The 16,613-nt window shown below is 49.4% G+C and overlaps 1 protein-coding gene across 2 annotated transcripts in view; it reads right to left on the reverse strand.

The window, feature by feature from the left end:
• The window catches only part of Sfxn5 (sideroflexin 5), a 121,215-nt gene that overhangs the window by 46,446 nt on the left and 58,156 nt on the right, over positions 1-16,613 (reverse strand). For both annotated transcript variants that reach the window (XM_057779024.1, XM_057778260.1), the window contains exons 7-9: positions 11,367-11,420; positions 10,630-10,686; positions 9,435-9,500 (exon numbers count right to left, since the gene is read on the reverse strand). In XM_057779024.1, coding sequence (XP_057635007.1) covers positions 9,435-9,500; positions 10,630-10,686; positions 11,367-11,420 — 177 coding nt within the window. The remainder of the gene's footprint in view (positions 1-9,434; positions 9,501-10,629; positions 10,687-11,366; positions 11,421-16,613) is intronic.

A 16,613-nucleotide genomic window follows, 5' to 3' on the forward strand; every position in this document is an offset into this window, starting at 1 on the left:
AGTGCAGGGGCATGGGACAAGGGTGTTCCTGATAACCATCCCTTAGGCAGCCAGCCACTTCTGTCCAGGCTCTGAGTGCTGAATGCATATCCTAATTGTCAGGGTGATGTTCAGAGCCCTGTCTGCATCCTCACTGTGTGCTTGAGTCAGGGCAAGCTGAGTGGCAGGAACTGACAGCTTATCCATACTCCAGTGATACTGGAGGACCTTTCCGAATGCCACCGGCCCGTCCTGGGTACTGCTGCTTGGATGGAGCTCACGCAGTCCAGGGAGCCCCAGCTCTCAGCAGCGAGTGACTCAGAAATGGCATCTTGAGTCCCACAAAAAACAAAAGCACAGGGGAAAGCATGAAGAACAGAACGCGGGCTGCAGAAGAAGAGGAAGTGGAGTGGACTGTCTGGAGATCTATGTATTGTCAGCATGTTTACTTGCAAGAGCTTTTTATTTTCACAATGCTGGGGGCTGAACCCAGGATGCCTAGCTTCTGGGCATGCGCTCTACCACAGAGCTAAACCGCCGCTATCACATACAATGTCTTAACAAAATATTTTCACCAAGAAGAGGCAGGCCCAGAAAGGATTGGTGACTTTGCCCAGGACAGCCAGCCATGTCGTGGCAGGCAAAGCTAGGATTTGAACTCAGGGCCTGCTGATCCCAAAGCTTCACCCCCACTTTCCAACTGACCTCTGTGATAGTTAACACCATTAACTTGACAGAATCTAAAATCACCTAGGAAATAATCATGTGGGTTTGTCTGTATGGGAGTTTCTAGATTGGGTCCACTGAGCTAGGAAAAGCTACCCTAAATGTGGGCCAGGGTCCTGGACTGCATAAGGAGAAAGCAGGCTGGACACCAACATTCATCCTGCTTTTCCTCCTACTGTGGGTGCAATGACACACCACCTCTGTGTCACCACGCCTTTCCTGCCATGACAGACGGTATCCTCAAACTGAGAGCCCAACCACAAACCCTCCCTCCCTTAGGGCATCCTTACGGGCGTTTGATCACAGAATGAGAAAGCAACTAACACAGCCTTCTCTCAAGAAGCAACGGCCTGATACCCCAAAACCATGGAGCGTGTGCTGAACACAGAATCCCTGACAAAGGCCCACGAGGCATTGGGGTCCAGGTGTTGTGTAAATGGGAGGTGGGGCCTTTGACGTATCCCTGTCCTGGAAGGGGGCAAGGCCCTGCACACATACTTAGAAAGATGATGGTGTATTGGGGAATGGGAAGCAGGAGTCATGGGGGAAGGGAACAAGGAGGCCCAAGCTTTCTCATGACTGGCAGCCTTCTGGGAGTAGGCAGAGTTGAAGTGCAGGGGGAGGGAGACAGAGACTAGAGATAACTGTTTGTAGTCAGTGCTGAAACTTGCTGTGCCAACCTGAGACTGACCCCTTCCTGGATGGCCATTCTCCCCCTGGCTAGGACTGCCACTGTCTTGAAGGGGTAATCTAGCTGGTTTGCCCCATGCCAAGTGGGAATGGGGGTAGGAAAGAAGGGCGGCCAGAGTCTTCCTGAAGCCGTGGAAGCTGGTCTCTAGGCTTCCCACCAGCAGCTCTGACCTCACAAGGCCCCGGGCCTCCTTCAGGCAGTGGTCGCTGTCCCGCGGGTCCTGAGCATGGGCATGGCCGCACTAGGAAACCGGCTGCAAATCTCTACCTTGTTTGTTTTCCCCCCTGCCCAAATGGAGCCCCTGTTTGGTTAATTTCTGTTTTGTAGTTTATTTGGAGGCTGTTAAAACAGACCCTGGGGGACCCTCGGCAATGGTTGTTCCATATCTCATTATCTCTCCTGAACCCGATTATTAGCTCTGATTCTTCTGATCGCTAGCTGCTGTTCGTGATGAGTTGTGTGCCATTAATGCCAGCTGGTTCCCTTAAACAGGACCTACCATGCCAGGGAAAATGAGCTGGCATTCCGAGCCTCCAGCCACTTGGCTTTTTAATTTTAATGGGCTCCACCAAATGTTCCAGGCCAAAGGACCCCGAGAAACAAGAACAGACGGGCTTCAACCCCCAAACTGCAGCCCTCCCTGGGAGCCTTCCCAGACTGTCTGTCCCTGTCCAAGGTTCTGGGGCAGTACGGCTGGGTGTCGAGGAGGTGAGAGCAAGTGGCCGTTTGCCTCCGTGTCTTTGGCACAGACCCCACACCCACTGCCAGTGGGTGGGCGAGGTAGCCATATTGCCTCCCAGTGAACCCCCAACTCGGCAAGGACCTTCTCTGCACTCTGTAGTCTCCGTCCCTCTGTGGGTGTGGGATGTTGGTCTACCTTCAGACAGACGTGCTTCTTGTTTAGCCCCAGCCAGCTGGGGCCTGCTAGTTTTGTTTTGATACTTTATTATTATTTTTTTGATACATGCGTTCATGTAGTCTGAGGTGGCCTCAAATTAGCTGAGGATGACTTTGAACTCTTGATCCTCCAGCCTCTACTTCCTCAGTGCCAGGAACAGGTGTGTACCTGGTTTATTTAATGCTAGAGACTGAACCCCGATCTTCAAACATGTTTGGCAAGTCCTCTAACAACTGAGCTCTAGTCAGAGAAGCCTGCTAGCTCCCCACTCCGCCATTTTAAAAAAGAACTGCATTTAACGTTTTTAAGTTAATTTCATTTTTATGTATACATTTATGTTTTGAGACATGGTCCCACTCTGCAGCCCTGGCTGGTCTATAATTCACTGTGTAGAACAGACTCAAGTGGCGCTCACAAAGCTCTGCCTGCCTCTGCCCCTCTCACCCTTGTAATCTAAGCAGCTTCCACCTCCAATCCCCCCACTGGTTCTTCACAGAAGTGACAGAAGGCATCTTCTGAAAGTGAGCACTGAGGCCAGTGAGAAGGCTTAGTGGGTAAAGGCACTCGCTGTTCAGTCTCACGACCCAAGTTCAAGCCCCAGGACCCACCTGTTGGAGGAAGACAACTGACTTGTGAAAGCTGACACACAGTTAAGAAAGAAACGGACACCACCCTGCTTCACAGCCTTCATTGAGTCTCATGGCATCCTAGGAGCCGCAGAGCCCTGAATGACCTCACTCTATTGATCTGGAGGCTCCTCTTGTGGACCAGTCCTTCCCACCCCCACCAGGGCCTCTGAGCACTGTTCCTGTCAGGTGATGGAGGTGAGTCTTGTATTAATCTGTTGCTTTCATTGGTTAATTAATAAAGAAACTGCCTAGGCCCATTTGATAGGCCAACCCTTAGGGGGGTGGAGTAAACAGAACAGAATGCTGGGAGAAAGAAGCCGAGTAGGCAGTCGCCATGATTCTCCCACTCCAGACAGACGCAGGTTAAGATCTTCCCTGGTGAGCCAGCTCATGGTGCTACACAGAATATTAGAAATGGGTTAGATCAATATGTAAGAGCTAGCCAATAAGAGGCTGGGCCTAATGGGCCAGGCAGTGATTAAAAGAATACAGTTTCCGTGTAATTATTTCAGGTAAAGCTAACCGGGTGGCAGTGGGAAGCAGCCCCACCGCTCCCATTTCAACAGTCAGGCCTCTCTTTCAGCCTAATTGTCAGACTTCCTCTCTGCTCAGGGTGCTCAACTAACAGTTTCTGGAAGAGCGTGGAACTGGAACTGTATGTGGAGTGTTTGTGTTCATGTATGCTCGTATGCATGTGTGCACATGCGCCTTTTGTTCACGTGTACTCATGCACGCATGTGTTCATATATATTTGTGTGTGTGTGTGTGCGTACGTGTGTATACTTATATGTGAGTGCCTGTGGAAGCCAGAGGGGGCTTGGGATCCCTGGGAGTTGAAGTTACAGGAAGTCATAAACTACCCCAGTGTGAGAATTAAATTCTGGTCTTCCACAAAAGCACCAAGAGCTCTTAACCAGTGAACCACCTCTCCAGCCCCACACTCAGATGCTTACGTGAGTTTGAAATCAAGCTTCAGTTGTCAAACTTGCAAGGCAAGCATTTTCTCCAACTGAGCTATCCCTCTGCCTCACCCCACTCCCTGGCCCAAGGCCAGAACTTTCTTCCATGTATCTCAGTCTCCAGTACATATGTGCTTGCCTTTTACACATCCTGAATCAAAATAATACACTTATCTGATAACTGAAAGAACACTGCAATATTTTGTATCTGTGGACTTGAATAGAAACCCATCTCCCCCCAAAGACACTGAGTCCCAGGGCCCAGGGCTTACCTCTCTTACCCACCCACTGAGTTCCCAGTATGTGGTAAAATGAGTGTGGGCTTAGTGATGCTTCTAGAATAAACTGAAATGAATGATGTCCGAAGCATGAAGTCCCAAAGCAGACCTGCCTTGCAGCCACCGCATGTGCCTTGCAGCCACTGCATCTGCCTTGCAGCCACCGCATCTGCCTTGCAGCCACTGCATCTGCCTTTGCAGACACTGAGCTTGCCCAGGTCTGTGGCAAGCTGTTCATTTCATACTCAGCTTGAGGAGGAGGCCCTGAAGGTCACCAAAGCTTCAAAAACAAAGTGCATCTGACTGAACCCTGGGTGTGAGAAGGAGGTAGCTAGGTGGTGAGGGAGGAGGGCAGACGGAGGAGGGAGCAGGGCTCTGCAAACTCTTCTGCGCCTGCCGGTGAAGTCTAAGTGGTCCTGAAGAACAATGAGGAGGAGGCATGCTGACAGGAGGGATGCATGAAATCAGACCTTAGACCTCTCTGAAGAGACTGGGCAATCATATGCCCAAATGGTCCTGGGTTTGTGTGGGTCCCGGAAGGCAAGGGGTGGGTCAGGAAATCACTGAAGTACCAGAAATACCCACCAGAGGGCACAGCTTTGTAAACTTAACCTGGCTACCAAGTGGACTGACTGGTGACCCTTCATGAAGGTCAAATGTCTTCCAGCCTCAGCCAGCCGGTTGCTTGGCAAGGAGCTTCAGGCAAGAAGCAAAGGAGAACAACGGGACAGTCAACAGTCGTAGTTCTCGTCAGCCGCAGTGGAGGGGCTTCTCTGCTAGGGACAGTGTTCACACCTAATGCCTGAACTGTGTTCGATAGGAACCAACTACGTCAGACCCTTGTCCTCCCAAGAATAGATGCAGGGCTGCTTCTCCTGTTTGACTCGCCACTGCCAGCACCACCATCTGCAGGCTTCTGGAACACTTCACGGCTGCTGGGTCTATGCCATGGCCCCTCCAACCCAGAAGTCACTTGAAGGAAAAGTAGCATGACAATAGACTGGACCAGGATTCATGGGTATGTCCCAACTACCCTGGGAACTCTGAGGAGAACAGAAAGGCCTGGCTATGTCCTTGCAAACAGCCAGACCTTGTCTTTCAAGAGGCAGGGTGTGGCCTGGATCATACCGTTGACGTAATGTTGGGCAGAAGATAGAGGTCTATAAACCAAGCAGGAAGGCTGGTGGTAGATCTACAGAACCACCTCTACTCTCTACTGCTCTTAGGATGCCCGTGGGGGGAGCAGCCTATCAAGGGGCCCCAGTAGGAGCAGGACAAAAGGTCCTTTGTGTTAACAGAAGAGGATGTGAGTAGGCCTGGGGTGAGGTGCAGAGGCTCTGTCCTTGACTTCAGTCTGTGCTCAGTTTCCCCCTCTGTAAAATGGGGTTGAACTAGCATAGTGCCAGCACTCTGGAAGCATCAGCCACTGCTACTACCCGCATAGCTGTTTACCAACCTGACCAAGGGCATGTGGGGCTGCCAGTAAGCAATGAGAACTGGAAGACTCCCTGGGCCTCTCCCTACAGTCAAACGCTGCATCCAACACAGGAAGGACCACTCAGGGGAAGGAAGTCTGCATTGTTCCTTAAGGAGAGGTCAGTGTAGCTAAGGTTTAACTGCAGATAAAGAGTCAGGTACAGGACACAGACGTGTCTCTTGTCATTAGGCTCCCACAACCAGCTCCTGACAAATCACAGACATCAGCACTGAACCTTCCTCCCAGCCTTCCTCCCAGCCAGGAACCAGTGGTCAGTGGGTTGTATCGGCCACCTCCTACTTCTGCTCAAGAACCTGCAACGCCTAGCCTTGGACTCCTCGTACGGCATTCACAGCCCCTAGGGAAGAGCGCTGCTCTCACTCTATCGTCCCCATCACCATTATTCTCTATACAGCAGACATGCTTCTGAAGGTGTCCAGAATCCGTTCCCATCTTTCTGAACCTACTGTGCCTTCTCTCTAGGACACCCAGCCCTGCCGTCTGCTGGCTTTCTCCATCTGTCCCCTGTGCCATCCCTGGGACTGAGTTAAGTACTCAGAGTCAGCGCCACCAGGGTTCTGACTGCCCTATGCTCTCCACTCGCCCTCCCAGCATCTTGAAAGCCATAATCGCAGCCCTGGCTCCTGCAAAGTCTGGACCTTACAGATTTTGCAGAAGGAGTCAGGGTCCAACCTGCTCTCTTCCTTCACTGAGAACGCAAGCAAGGGCCAGCCCAGAAGTATTCCACACGAACTTCAGAACAAAAACACAAAGACGGGGAGAGGCTTCCTTTGTTAAAAGACGGCAAACTGTTAGGTTTCAAAAATAACTTAAGACGGGATTTCTTTTTTATTCTAGAGCAAGTGCCCAGACATTGCCAAATCTATTTAGGAGGGCCCCAGAGAAGCCTCTCACCCCAACAGTCTGGGGCCCAGCATGAGGTTTCGTTTGGGGGAATGTCTGATTGGCCAGGGGGTGCTACCCGCTAAGGTTAAGGGTTCTCCTGAGAGAGAGCCAGGGCTCTGAAGACCTCGCAGAGGAGGCTGCGCCTCAGCTCAGCGGAGTCTCCGGGACCTGCTCTCAGCTCGTCAGGCTCCATCCAGCCACCTGCTTGTAGGGACTCGTTTTAATTAATGCCAGCCCTGGGCCAACCACCGGGGCCGTGACACCTGTTTGCAGGTCATCTGCTCCTAACAGGCTCGCCCTGGGAGGGGATTTGTCTCTAATTGAAGCCGAAATCAGTTAATGAGCCTGCAGGGCCTGGGGTTCCGGGGAACAAGGGAGAGGAAAATAAAATCAAGGCCCTGTCTTAGGCAGTTCTGTGATTTATACACACAAAAGAACAGAAAACAAGCTGCCGATTTTCCAAGTCGGGAACTCCAGTCCATCTGCCCGAGTGAGCCCCTCGCTGTGTGAAGCCGTCAGGCAGAGGGACATGCCACTGCTAAGGCTCAGGCTCCTGGAGAGGAGAGGAGGGGCCTCTCAAGACCAGCAATCAATCAGAAGCCTAATTAATAGGTATTTATGGCTCAGGGCTCTATGGTTCCCTCTGTGGGGTACAAGACAGACGCCTGTCCCTAGCTAACTCGCAATCCTACTGGGGACAATGAGAGCCGGCGACAGGGTGTGGCTGAGTGTGGGAAGAACAAGAAGTTTCTGGGACTTAGGTCAAAGAGAATCTCCTCTGGAGCCAAGCAAAGAGGAGGAGGTCGAGGGTGTCCCACACCGTGCAAGCACAGCCCCGTGTGAAGACCAAGTCCCAAGAAACTCTGCTGCGTTCTGTGGTTTTCCACTAACCAATCTGAGGGCGGCACGGGTCTGGGAAGGATAGGAATGGAATAATGGGAACCCCAGCACCGCTAGAAGCCTAAGGGCTGGGATTCAAGAGAGGCCAAGCTTTCATAAGTAGAATTCCTGAGCCCCAGGCCCAAGGGGAAGGTACCAGGGCAATGACCTCTCCTTTGAAGCCCTTCCCTGTGTGGCCCCCACTCTCCTTCCAGATCCTTCTACTTCATCAGAACATCTCCAGGAAGGGGAAAGCTGTTGAAGCAGCTGGGCCAGGGAGGCTCCGAATTCCTCTTGAATGAGGCCTCTCTCCTCAGCAGAGACAGGAAACCTCAATTTTTCTGACTCCCAAATTAAGTCCCATGCAGAGTTGCAAGGCAACCGAGCGGATTTGCAGGTTTTCTACAGTGAGCTGTCTACACAGGTCTGGCTGCATATGGCTTCTCACTGGCAGCAAGGCATAGGATTTAGGGAAAGAATGAGATCCCAGGCACAAGAAGGGATGCCCCACTTAACAGCCACTTGGAGATGGCTTGGTCTGTGTGGGAGTGAAATAAAAGAGGCCACTTGAGGACAGCCCCGAAGCTCTGCTTTAGAAGACAGCAATAGCAGTGAGCATGTAGGATGAATGGCTTGTCACACAGTGTGTACAATTATGTGACAGGAGATGAGGAAAGAAGGATTTATCAAAAGATTAGTGTATACAAGTTCTTTCTTTGTGTCAATTTGCATTTTCTTTCCCTTTAAAATTTGCTTTTATGCGTGTTTGGCCTGCATGGACATGCACCATGTATATGCAGCACCCACAGAGGCCAGAAGAGGGTGCGAGATTCTCTGGACTGGAGTTATGGATGGTTGTGAGCCACCACGAGGGTGCCGAATCAAACCCAGGTCCTCTAGAAGAGCAGCTTGTGCCCTTGACTGTTCAGCCATCTTTGCTGTCAAGACAGAGTCCCAGGGAGCCCAAGCTGACCTCAGACTCGCCATAAGCCTGCGGATGACTTTGGGTTTCTGATCCTCCTGCCTCTACCCTGTGAGTGCTGGCTACAGGCATGGGCCACCATGACCTGATTTATGAGGTGCTGGGGATTGAAACAAAGCTTTCTGCATGCTAGGCAAGCACTCCAGCAGCAGAGCTGCGTTCCCAGCCCTGATCTGTACTTTCTTTCTTTTTTAACAGTTAATGATTGTTGTGTTACTAGTTCAGAGTTGACAGTTGTGAAGGCACTTCAGCCTCTGGAGTTGGTTACAAGAAGCCACCCCAAGGGGGATCTGGGAAGAGCCATGCAGGGGTAGGAACAAGGTTGGACACTGTCTCAGAGGCTGTGGCCCACACCGTTCTCTGTGGCCTGCTTGCTGCCCCCGCCTAGGAATCACCAATTCCACTCTCACTCAGTCAATTGCAAATTCCTGTAACAATTCCAGCTTTCTTTTTTCAGGTCTGCAAAGGCTCAGCACGAGCCTGACTTGAGGAGTTTTATAAACCTTCTGGGGAGGCTGGACGGTGACCCTCCAAGCAAGACTGAAGAGATTGCACACAGTTCTGTCCCCTCCATGCCAATCCTACTGAAGGCAACAGCCTCCTCTAAGTGAAAGACCAAGAAAAAGACACACACCCCCTTAACTCATGGAGCCTCCAGCTTCACACGGCTGCTATCCAGGGACCCTTAGCTCAGTTAGGAGAGGAAATTCAGGATCTGGGTCCAAGGAAGTTTAGAGCAGTGAACTGGGACTGTAGACAGCCATAAACTGTGCCCCAGAGGCTGCTCTGAGGAAAATACGGAGACAAACAGCTGAGCTGTTCAAAGAGAGTGCTCAGTGCAGCGAAAGAGAGATGGCCGCCCTCCTACCCTGAACTACGCATCCCCATCCTCCCAATACCCTGCAGTGCCTGCCAATCTGTGTTCTTCCTATCAGAGACTCTTCTCGGAAAAATGGCTGGGCGTCCCCTTGCAGACTCCACTCCCCACGCCCTGGCAGCAGCTCATGGGAACTGGGTAGGGATTACTCACAGCAATGGAGACAGCACTGATGACAGCTCCCAGGTAACCCTGGATGAACTTGGATGCAGGTGAAGGCTGGAAGACACGCAGAAAGGTAGACACACTGGGTATCCAAAGTTCCTGGCCCATGAGAAGCACTCCCCAGAAAGCCGAAGGGGCCCAGGTCTCCCTCAACAGCCTTCGAAACAGAACATAAAAGGCGGGGCAGGTATCGCTGGGCCCTTTTACCCCTGCTTTGTTCTAGGAAGATCTGGGCAGACACTGCGGGCTGAAGGTGGGAAACAGCAGGGGCCCACACAGGCCCTTTATGCCCAGGCTGTTCAGGGTCCCAGTAGGAAGGTTGTGCTGTGAGCAGGTGTTTAGGCCTGGCACACTTCTATGTGAAATAGCATTGTCTCACCAGCGACAGTCAAGCTGGCTCTCACAGCTCCCTCAGCCCAGCCATCAGGCAGCTTCGTTGTGGGTACTGCTGCCCAGTCGTCCCATAGAACAAAAGACCTCAAGTCCCTACTTAAATAGAATTAAAGGAAAGCTAAGAGCCCGTCTTTGCTACAGCTGCAGTTTGGAGACAGGGTTAAGGTTGTGTAGGAGGTAACTGAGTGGAGCCACATAGGTGAAGCCTGCAGAGGGATGAGGGATGCAGGGCTAGATGAGACGGTGCCCTTAAAGTCTCCGGCCCCTCAAGCTCCCACTGCAAAGACGAGCTTCTAACTGCTCTTTTTGCCTCTGTCAGAAAATATTAAGAACAGCCCCGCAGAGGGAACCCAGATTCCTCTGGATCCGAGGATGGCCCAGAAGGAAAGATGGCCTTATCAGACATCAGCTTGTGTCATCAGCAACCTAAGAGCTGGGGACACTGAGCTGGCTTCTAAGTGGGTTCAGAAGCTTAGGGCAGTTCTGTCCTCAGGATGTTGACACCGTCTAGATGTGGTCTCTGAGTGTATGAGCTTCTCCTCCAGAAGCACCTGGAAGCCAGCAGAACTCACCTCCTACAGACCTCCCTCATTTTACCCACCTATGGCTGGGCTCTTCCCAGAGGCTCCCTGACCCATACCACACAAGCTGGATGCTACCTGCCTGTGGAGCTGGCAGCACAAAGGGGGCAGAGCTTGGCACCAATCATGGTAGCCTATCACACTGTAGAGAGAATGACCAGGTCACTCCCACCTGAACCACCATGTACAGAGAAGACAGCAACACTCACCTTGGTAGCATTGCGGTTTGCATAGTTGACACAGGCGTTATGGCTCTGGTTCAGCCACTGAAGGCAACAGGGAGAGAAGTGAGGGAAGGCACGGTCATCTCTATGGAAGACCCCACCTCCACTCCTGCCAGAAATCATGGAAAACTGTCTCTATATGTATATAGAGATTGGGAACACTGCGGTGATGTCTAAGTGAGCACAGAAGTTTGGGGTGCGGGGTACAGTCCTCAGGATGCAGATACCATTTGCATTCAAGATCTGAATGTACAAATTGTCCCAGAAGAATCCAGAGGCTAGTGAAAGTCACCTCCTACAGAGCCCCTGTTATTTGACCCCTCTTTACCTGCCAGAGGCCCTGTCAGAAGCAACCTGAATTTCTTGGTGGTTAGCATGATGTTGGCATGAGAAAGGGGCTACAGGCCCCTGGTCACTGACCAGTGGTAGAATGAATTGCCAGTGACATGCCATTGTGTTCCAGGCGAGGGTACCTGGCCCCTCATCACCTCCATCTGAAGTGACACAAAATGGCCGGCATCCCACTGAGGTGCGGGGGCCTGTGGCAGAAACAAGGTCTTGGTGCTTTAGGGATAGGGGTAGGGGGCAGGAGCTCACAACCCAGCGCTGGGCCTGAATGGAGCAGGAGACAATGGGAAGTTCCAGAACAGCTTGTGTGTGAGTGTGTGTGTATGTGTATGCACGCGTGCCTGCCTTCAGAAACCCTCTCCACAGATTCTTACCTGCCAGAAGACAGTGGATGCCAGAGTCTGGTTGGGCAAGAGAAGACCCACCACCTAGGAAAGTGAGAGGGGTAGGTTAGGGAAGGCAACAGAGATGCCCAATGCTTTTTTTGTTTTGTTTGTTTGTTTGTTTGTTTGTTTCTTTCTTTCTTTCTTTCTTTTTTTATTTTTTTTTGAGACAGAGTCTCACTACATCCAGGCTGACCCAGGTTGGCTTTGAAATCATAGCAAACCTCCTGCTGCAGCCTCTTGAATGCTAGGATTACAGGTGTCTACCACCATGCCTGGTTTACCCCGTGAATTTGCAAAGCAAAAGTATATAGCCATGGAATAGAGGGACTTGGAGCTATACGGACACGGGTATGCAGGTGAACAGTGATGCCCACGGTGAGACTGCATGTAGCGAAACAACCGGAGTGCAGAATTCCATCACTGTGCAATCCTGATTATATGAAAGAAAAAATATAGCTGTCTACACACACTCACATTCTCACACACATTCATGCACTCACACTCATACACACTTACACACACATTCACTCACTCTCTCATACACTCACACATCCTCACACTCACACACATTCACGCACTCACATACACACACCCTTACACACACTCTCACATACACAACACACACACACACACTCTCACACACACAACACACACTCACACTCACATACACACACCCTTACACACACTCTCACACACAACACTCTCATACACACTCACATACACACACCCTTACACACACTCTCACACACACAACACTCACACACCCACACTCTCACACACAACACTCACACACCCACACTCTCACACACACAACACTCTCATACACACTCACACTCTCACACACACTCACACTCTCATACACACTCACACATTCTCATACACACTCATGCATACACATACACACTCTCTCATACATACTCATACTCACATCACTCACACACTCACACTCTCACACACACTCACGCTCACACACACACACACACACACAGCATCTGTAGTTAGCAGAATCAGCTGAGGATTTCCATGGAAGCCATTCCAGACGACCTCCTCATAGTCTGACTACTGCCTTTCTCTTAACAATGGATTTTATTTATTTCCATAACTGGAGTGAGCCATAAAAACAAGTGAGCAAACAAAGGAATCGCACACCTTCCTCTCAAGTAGACTAAACCTTTCTCCTATATGATTCTTGTGATAATTAAATAATCTCAAAGTCCCCCAAGGAATTCATACACAGAATTTGGGGAATTGTTATCACTAAGCCTTCGTCAAGAGAAAACTGACACTGTGCTTAGCCTAATGCCTGGGCCACAGGAGTATAACAAGCAGTGGTTTCCATGGGCGTTACACTGCCCCCGGGGTCATGTGCTAAAAGCTCATCCCTGAGTTATCAGGGGAGGAAGTAGGTCATTGAGATGGTACCGTTGAGGCATATCCTGTCTCTAGGCATTTCCCCTCATACACGCTCTTGGCCTCTTGTTCACCACGCACTGAGCTTTCTGCTCAACCACGGATGTGTTCCCTTCCACATCTGCCTCATCACAGGCCTAAATCAACAGAACCAAGTGACCATGAACTGAGACCTCTGAAATCATGAGCCAAAGTAAACCCTTTTCTCTTTTATATTGCATTTTGCTACAACGGGACGCTAACATTTTGAGTGAATGAATGAACAAACAAATGCACTAGGTATGGTTGTCGACCCATTGTGCCTCAAACCCAAACAGCACCTGGAATCTAGACTTGCTGGCTGCCTTTAAAATGTATTATTTATTTATTTATTTATTTATATTTATTTATTTATTTATTTATTTATTTATTTATTTGGATGTGTGTGTTTCTGTGCATGGAGGCCCAAAGAGATCATTGGATCCCCTGGAGCTGAAGTTATAGGCAGATGTGAATTTCCTGATGTGGGTGCTGGTAACTGAACTCAGGTTTTCTGGCAGAGGAACAAGCGCTCTTAACCACTAAACCAGTGGTTCTCAACCCCTGTGACCCTTTAATACAGTTCCTCATGTTGTAGCGACCATCAACCATACGATTATTTTGTTGCTACTTCATAACTGTAATTTTGCTCCTGTTACGAATCGTACTGTGAATATCTGATATAAAGGACGCAGTCCCTGTGAAAGGGTTGTTTGAACCCCAAAGGGGTTGCTGTCCACAGGTTGAGAACCATTGCACTGAACCGTCTCTACACCCCCCACACACACACACACTTTCTGAACAGTTTTATATGTCCTAGGATGGCCTTGTACTTGTTGTATAGCTGAGGATGATCTTGAAGTCCCTGTCTTGCCTCTGTCTCCCCAATGCTGGTATTGCAGGAAACAGAACCATGCTGGGGTGCTGGGGATTGAACCCAGGGTTCTGTGCATGCTGAACAAGCACCAAGCTACATCTCCAGCCTTGATTGTGTATGTGTGTATATCTGTGTCTGTGTATCTGTGAATGTGTGTGCATCTGTGTCTCTCTGTGTGTATCTGTGAATGTGTTTATCTGTGCATGTGTGTGTGTGTGCATCTGTGTGTCTGTGTGTATATCTGTGACTGTCTGTATGTGACTCTGTGTCTCTGTGTGTTTGTCTGTATGCCTGTGACTGTGTCCATGTGTGTACACACAGACACCAAGGCTCATGAGTTTAGAGGTCAGAGGACAATTTTTACAAGTCAGTTCTCACTTTCCATTTTGTTTTGAAGTGAGCTCTTTGTCTCTGTCCCTGCACTGCATGCTCCAGGTAAACTAGCCCATATACTCTGGGCAATTCTCCTGCCTCCACTTCCCATCACATTATGGGAATGGTTAGATTATAGATGTATGCTGCTGTCTCCAGGTTTCTACATGGGATCCATGGATCCAGGCTCAAGGATCTGAACATAGGTCATCAAGGCAAGTGCTTTACCCACTAAGTCATTTTCCTGGCCCTTTGCTATTTTTTTTTTTTTTTTGAGACTGAGTCTAATATAGCTCAGGCTGGCTATAAACTTCCTACATAGTTGAGGAAGATCTTGAACTCCTGATCCTCCTGCCTTACCTCGCACATGCTGAGCTTACAGGCATGCACTACCATGGCTGGCTGATCTTGACATTGACTGCACCTTGAACATCAAAGACTTGTGTGAGCCTCTTAAGTTTACCTTTGGAGTGTTTGTGTGCAAAGCAGCATCTACTAAGTACTGCTGCATATGGGGAAAATGTGCACAGCCATCCACATATTGACTTATTTATTATTCCTGTAGATAAAATGGCTCTTTGGCAAGAATTTCTGCAAGGAACAAGTATAAACATCCAATACTATGCAGTAAATCAAATTCTAGACATCCTTAGCAGCATTAGTAAATCATGTTTTAAACATTAAAATGTTTTAAAACAGCGAGCACACACGCACATTTATATTTATTGGCCCATATCAGCTTGAATAAAATTATATAATGTGAAGCCATTCCACAGCTCCAACAGGAGCTACACACAGTAATTCTTTTCCAGGATGAAATCTCTGATTCTTTTGTGAAGCAGCCACATAGGGCAATGAACTAAAATCCAGGCAGGAGACCATGAGCCTCGGCTGCAGCTCTAGCCTGGTGGTCTCAGATCCATGATTCCCTTGAATGATGACCTTTCTATGCTATCAGTTCCATACACCCCCCACCCCAGTATGTGCTGTGTTGTGTGTGCTTGGGTCTATGTTTGTGTGTAGGTACATGTGGAGGCCTGGGGGAAATGTAGAATGTGTTCATTGATGAGTGTTCAGGTATTCCACCATCTGCGGTTTATACATCATCATACTGTAGACTATGCAGTACACCCTTCACCCCCAAATACCAGATTTCTGGATGGTGCTTAAGCCACCAGGCATGTCCTCAGACACCATTACCTGGGACTTTGTGTATCGTCACCAAGGTACCTGCTGTCCAGGATGATCACTGTACTTTGAATGATGGGGTCCTGTAGTGATATTTCATGTGTATTTTAATAAATAAAGCTTGCCTGAAGATCAGAGAGTAAAACAGCCACAATGATCAGCCATACAGACCAGGCAGCAATGACACATACCTTTAATCCCAGTAGCCACACTAGTTTGTCATAGAAACCGGGTGATGGTGGTGCACGCCTTTAATCTCAGCGCGAGAGAAGAATATAAGATGGGAGGAGACAGCTCTCATTCACAGTCTCATTCTGAGATTCCCAGAAGCAGGATTGCCATTTCGGACTGAGGTAGAGGTCAGAGTCATGGATGGCTGTTTTGCTTTTCTGACCTTCAGGTTGGACCCCAATTTCTGTCTCTGGATTTTTATTAATCATGCTGCAGGGTCCCTTCACTGAATTACCTCAGAGACACTTCTTGGTTTTTGAGTCAGAGGTTGTATGTCCAAACAACTGGTTCACATCTGTCTTGCAGTCCCTGGGCCATTTACCTGTGTCTAGCTATTAAGAAGCCTAGGCCAAGGTCAGTAAGATGGCTCAGTGGGTAAAATGCCGGCCATGCAAGTCTGACAACTTGAGTTCCATCCTTAGAACTACTCACACTTTGAGTCCTCAGAGTTGTCCTCTGACCTCCACACATACGTGGTATTACACACACACATGCACGCACACAAACATACACACACAGAGACACACATGCACACAGACACACACGCACAGATGCACACACATGCATGCACAGACACAGACACATGCACACACACACACTAATAATAATAATAACAATAAATACAATTAAAAGAAGCCTGGGCCAGCGTTCTCTGTCCACAGCTCTCATGGACAGAGATCCACACTGCTCATTTCTGTACCCACTCCCAGCCTCATGATCTTCCCCTCTCTAACTTAACCTTCTATTTATTTATTTATTTATTTGGTTTTTTGAGACAGGGTTTCTTTGTGGAACAGCCCTGACTGTCCTGGAACTAGTTCTTATAGACCAGGCTGGTCTCAAACTCACAAAGATCCGCCTGTCTCTGCCTCCCAAGTGCTGGGATTAAAGGCGTGTGCCACCACCGCCTGGCCCTTGGGTGTCATTTTTATCTTTACTCATTTTATTCTATATATGCATTTTAAAAACTGACATATACTCTTTTCTAGAATACTCCAGAGCCCCGAATGAACGTGTACCTAGGCTGTGTCAGGCACACTCCCATTGCACATAATTCTGACTAACAAGTGTTTGAATGTGTTGAAAACCTTGTTACCTGCTATAACACAAACCTGGGGTCCATGCCAGGGCCTCAAACC

The sequence above is a fragment of the Chionomys nivalis genome, chromosome 1 (assembly GCF_950005125.1).
Source record: "Chionomys nivalis chromosome 1, mChiNiv1.1, whole genome shotgun sequence".
In the NCBI taxonomy this organism is placed as follows: domain Eukaryota; kingdom Metazoa; phylum Chordata; class Mammalia; order Rodentia; family Cricetidae; genus Chionomys; species Chionomys nivalis.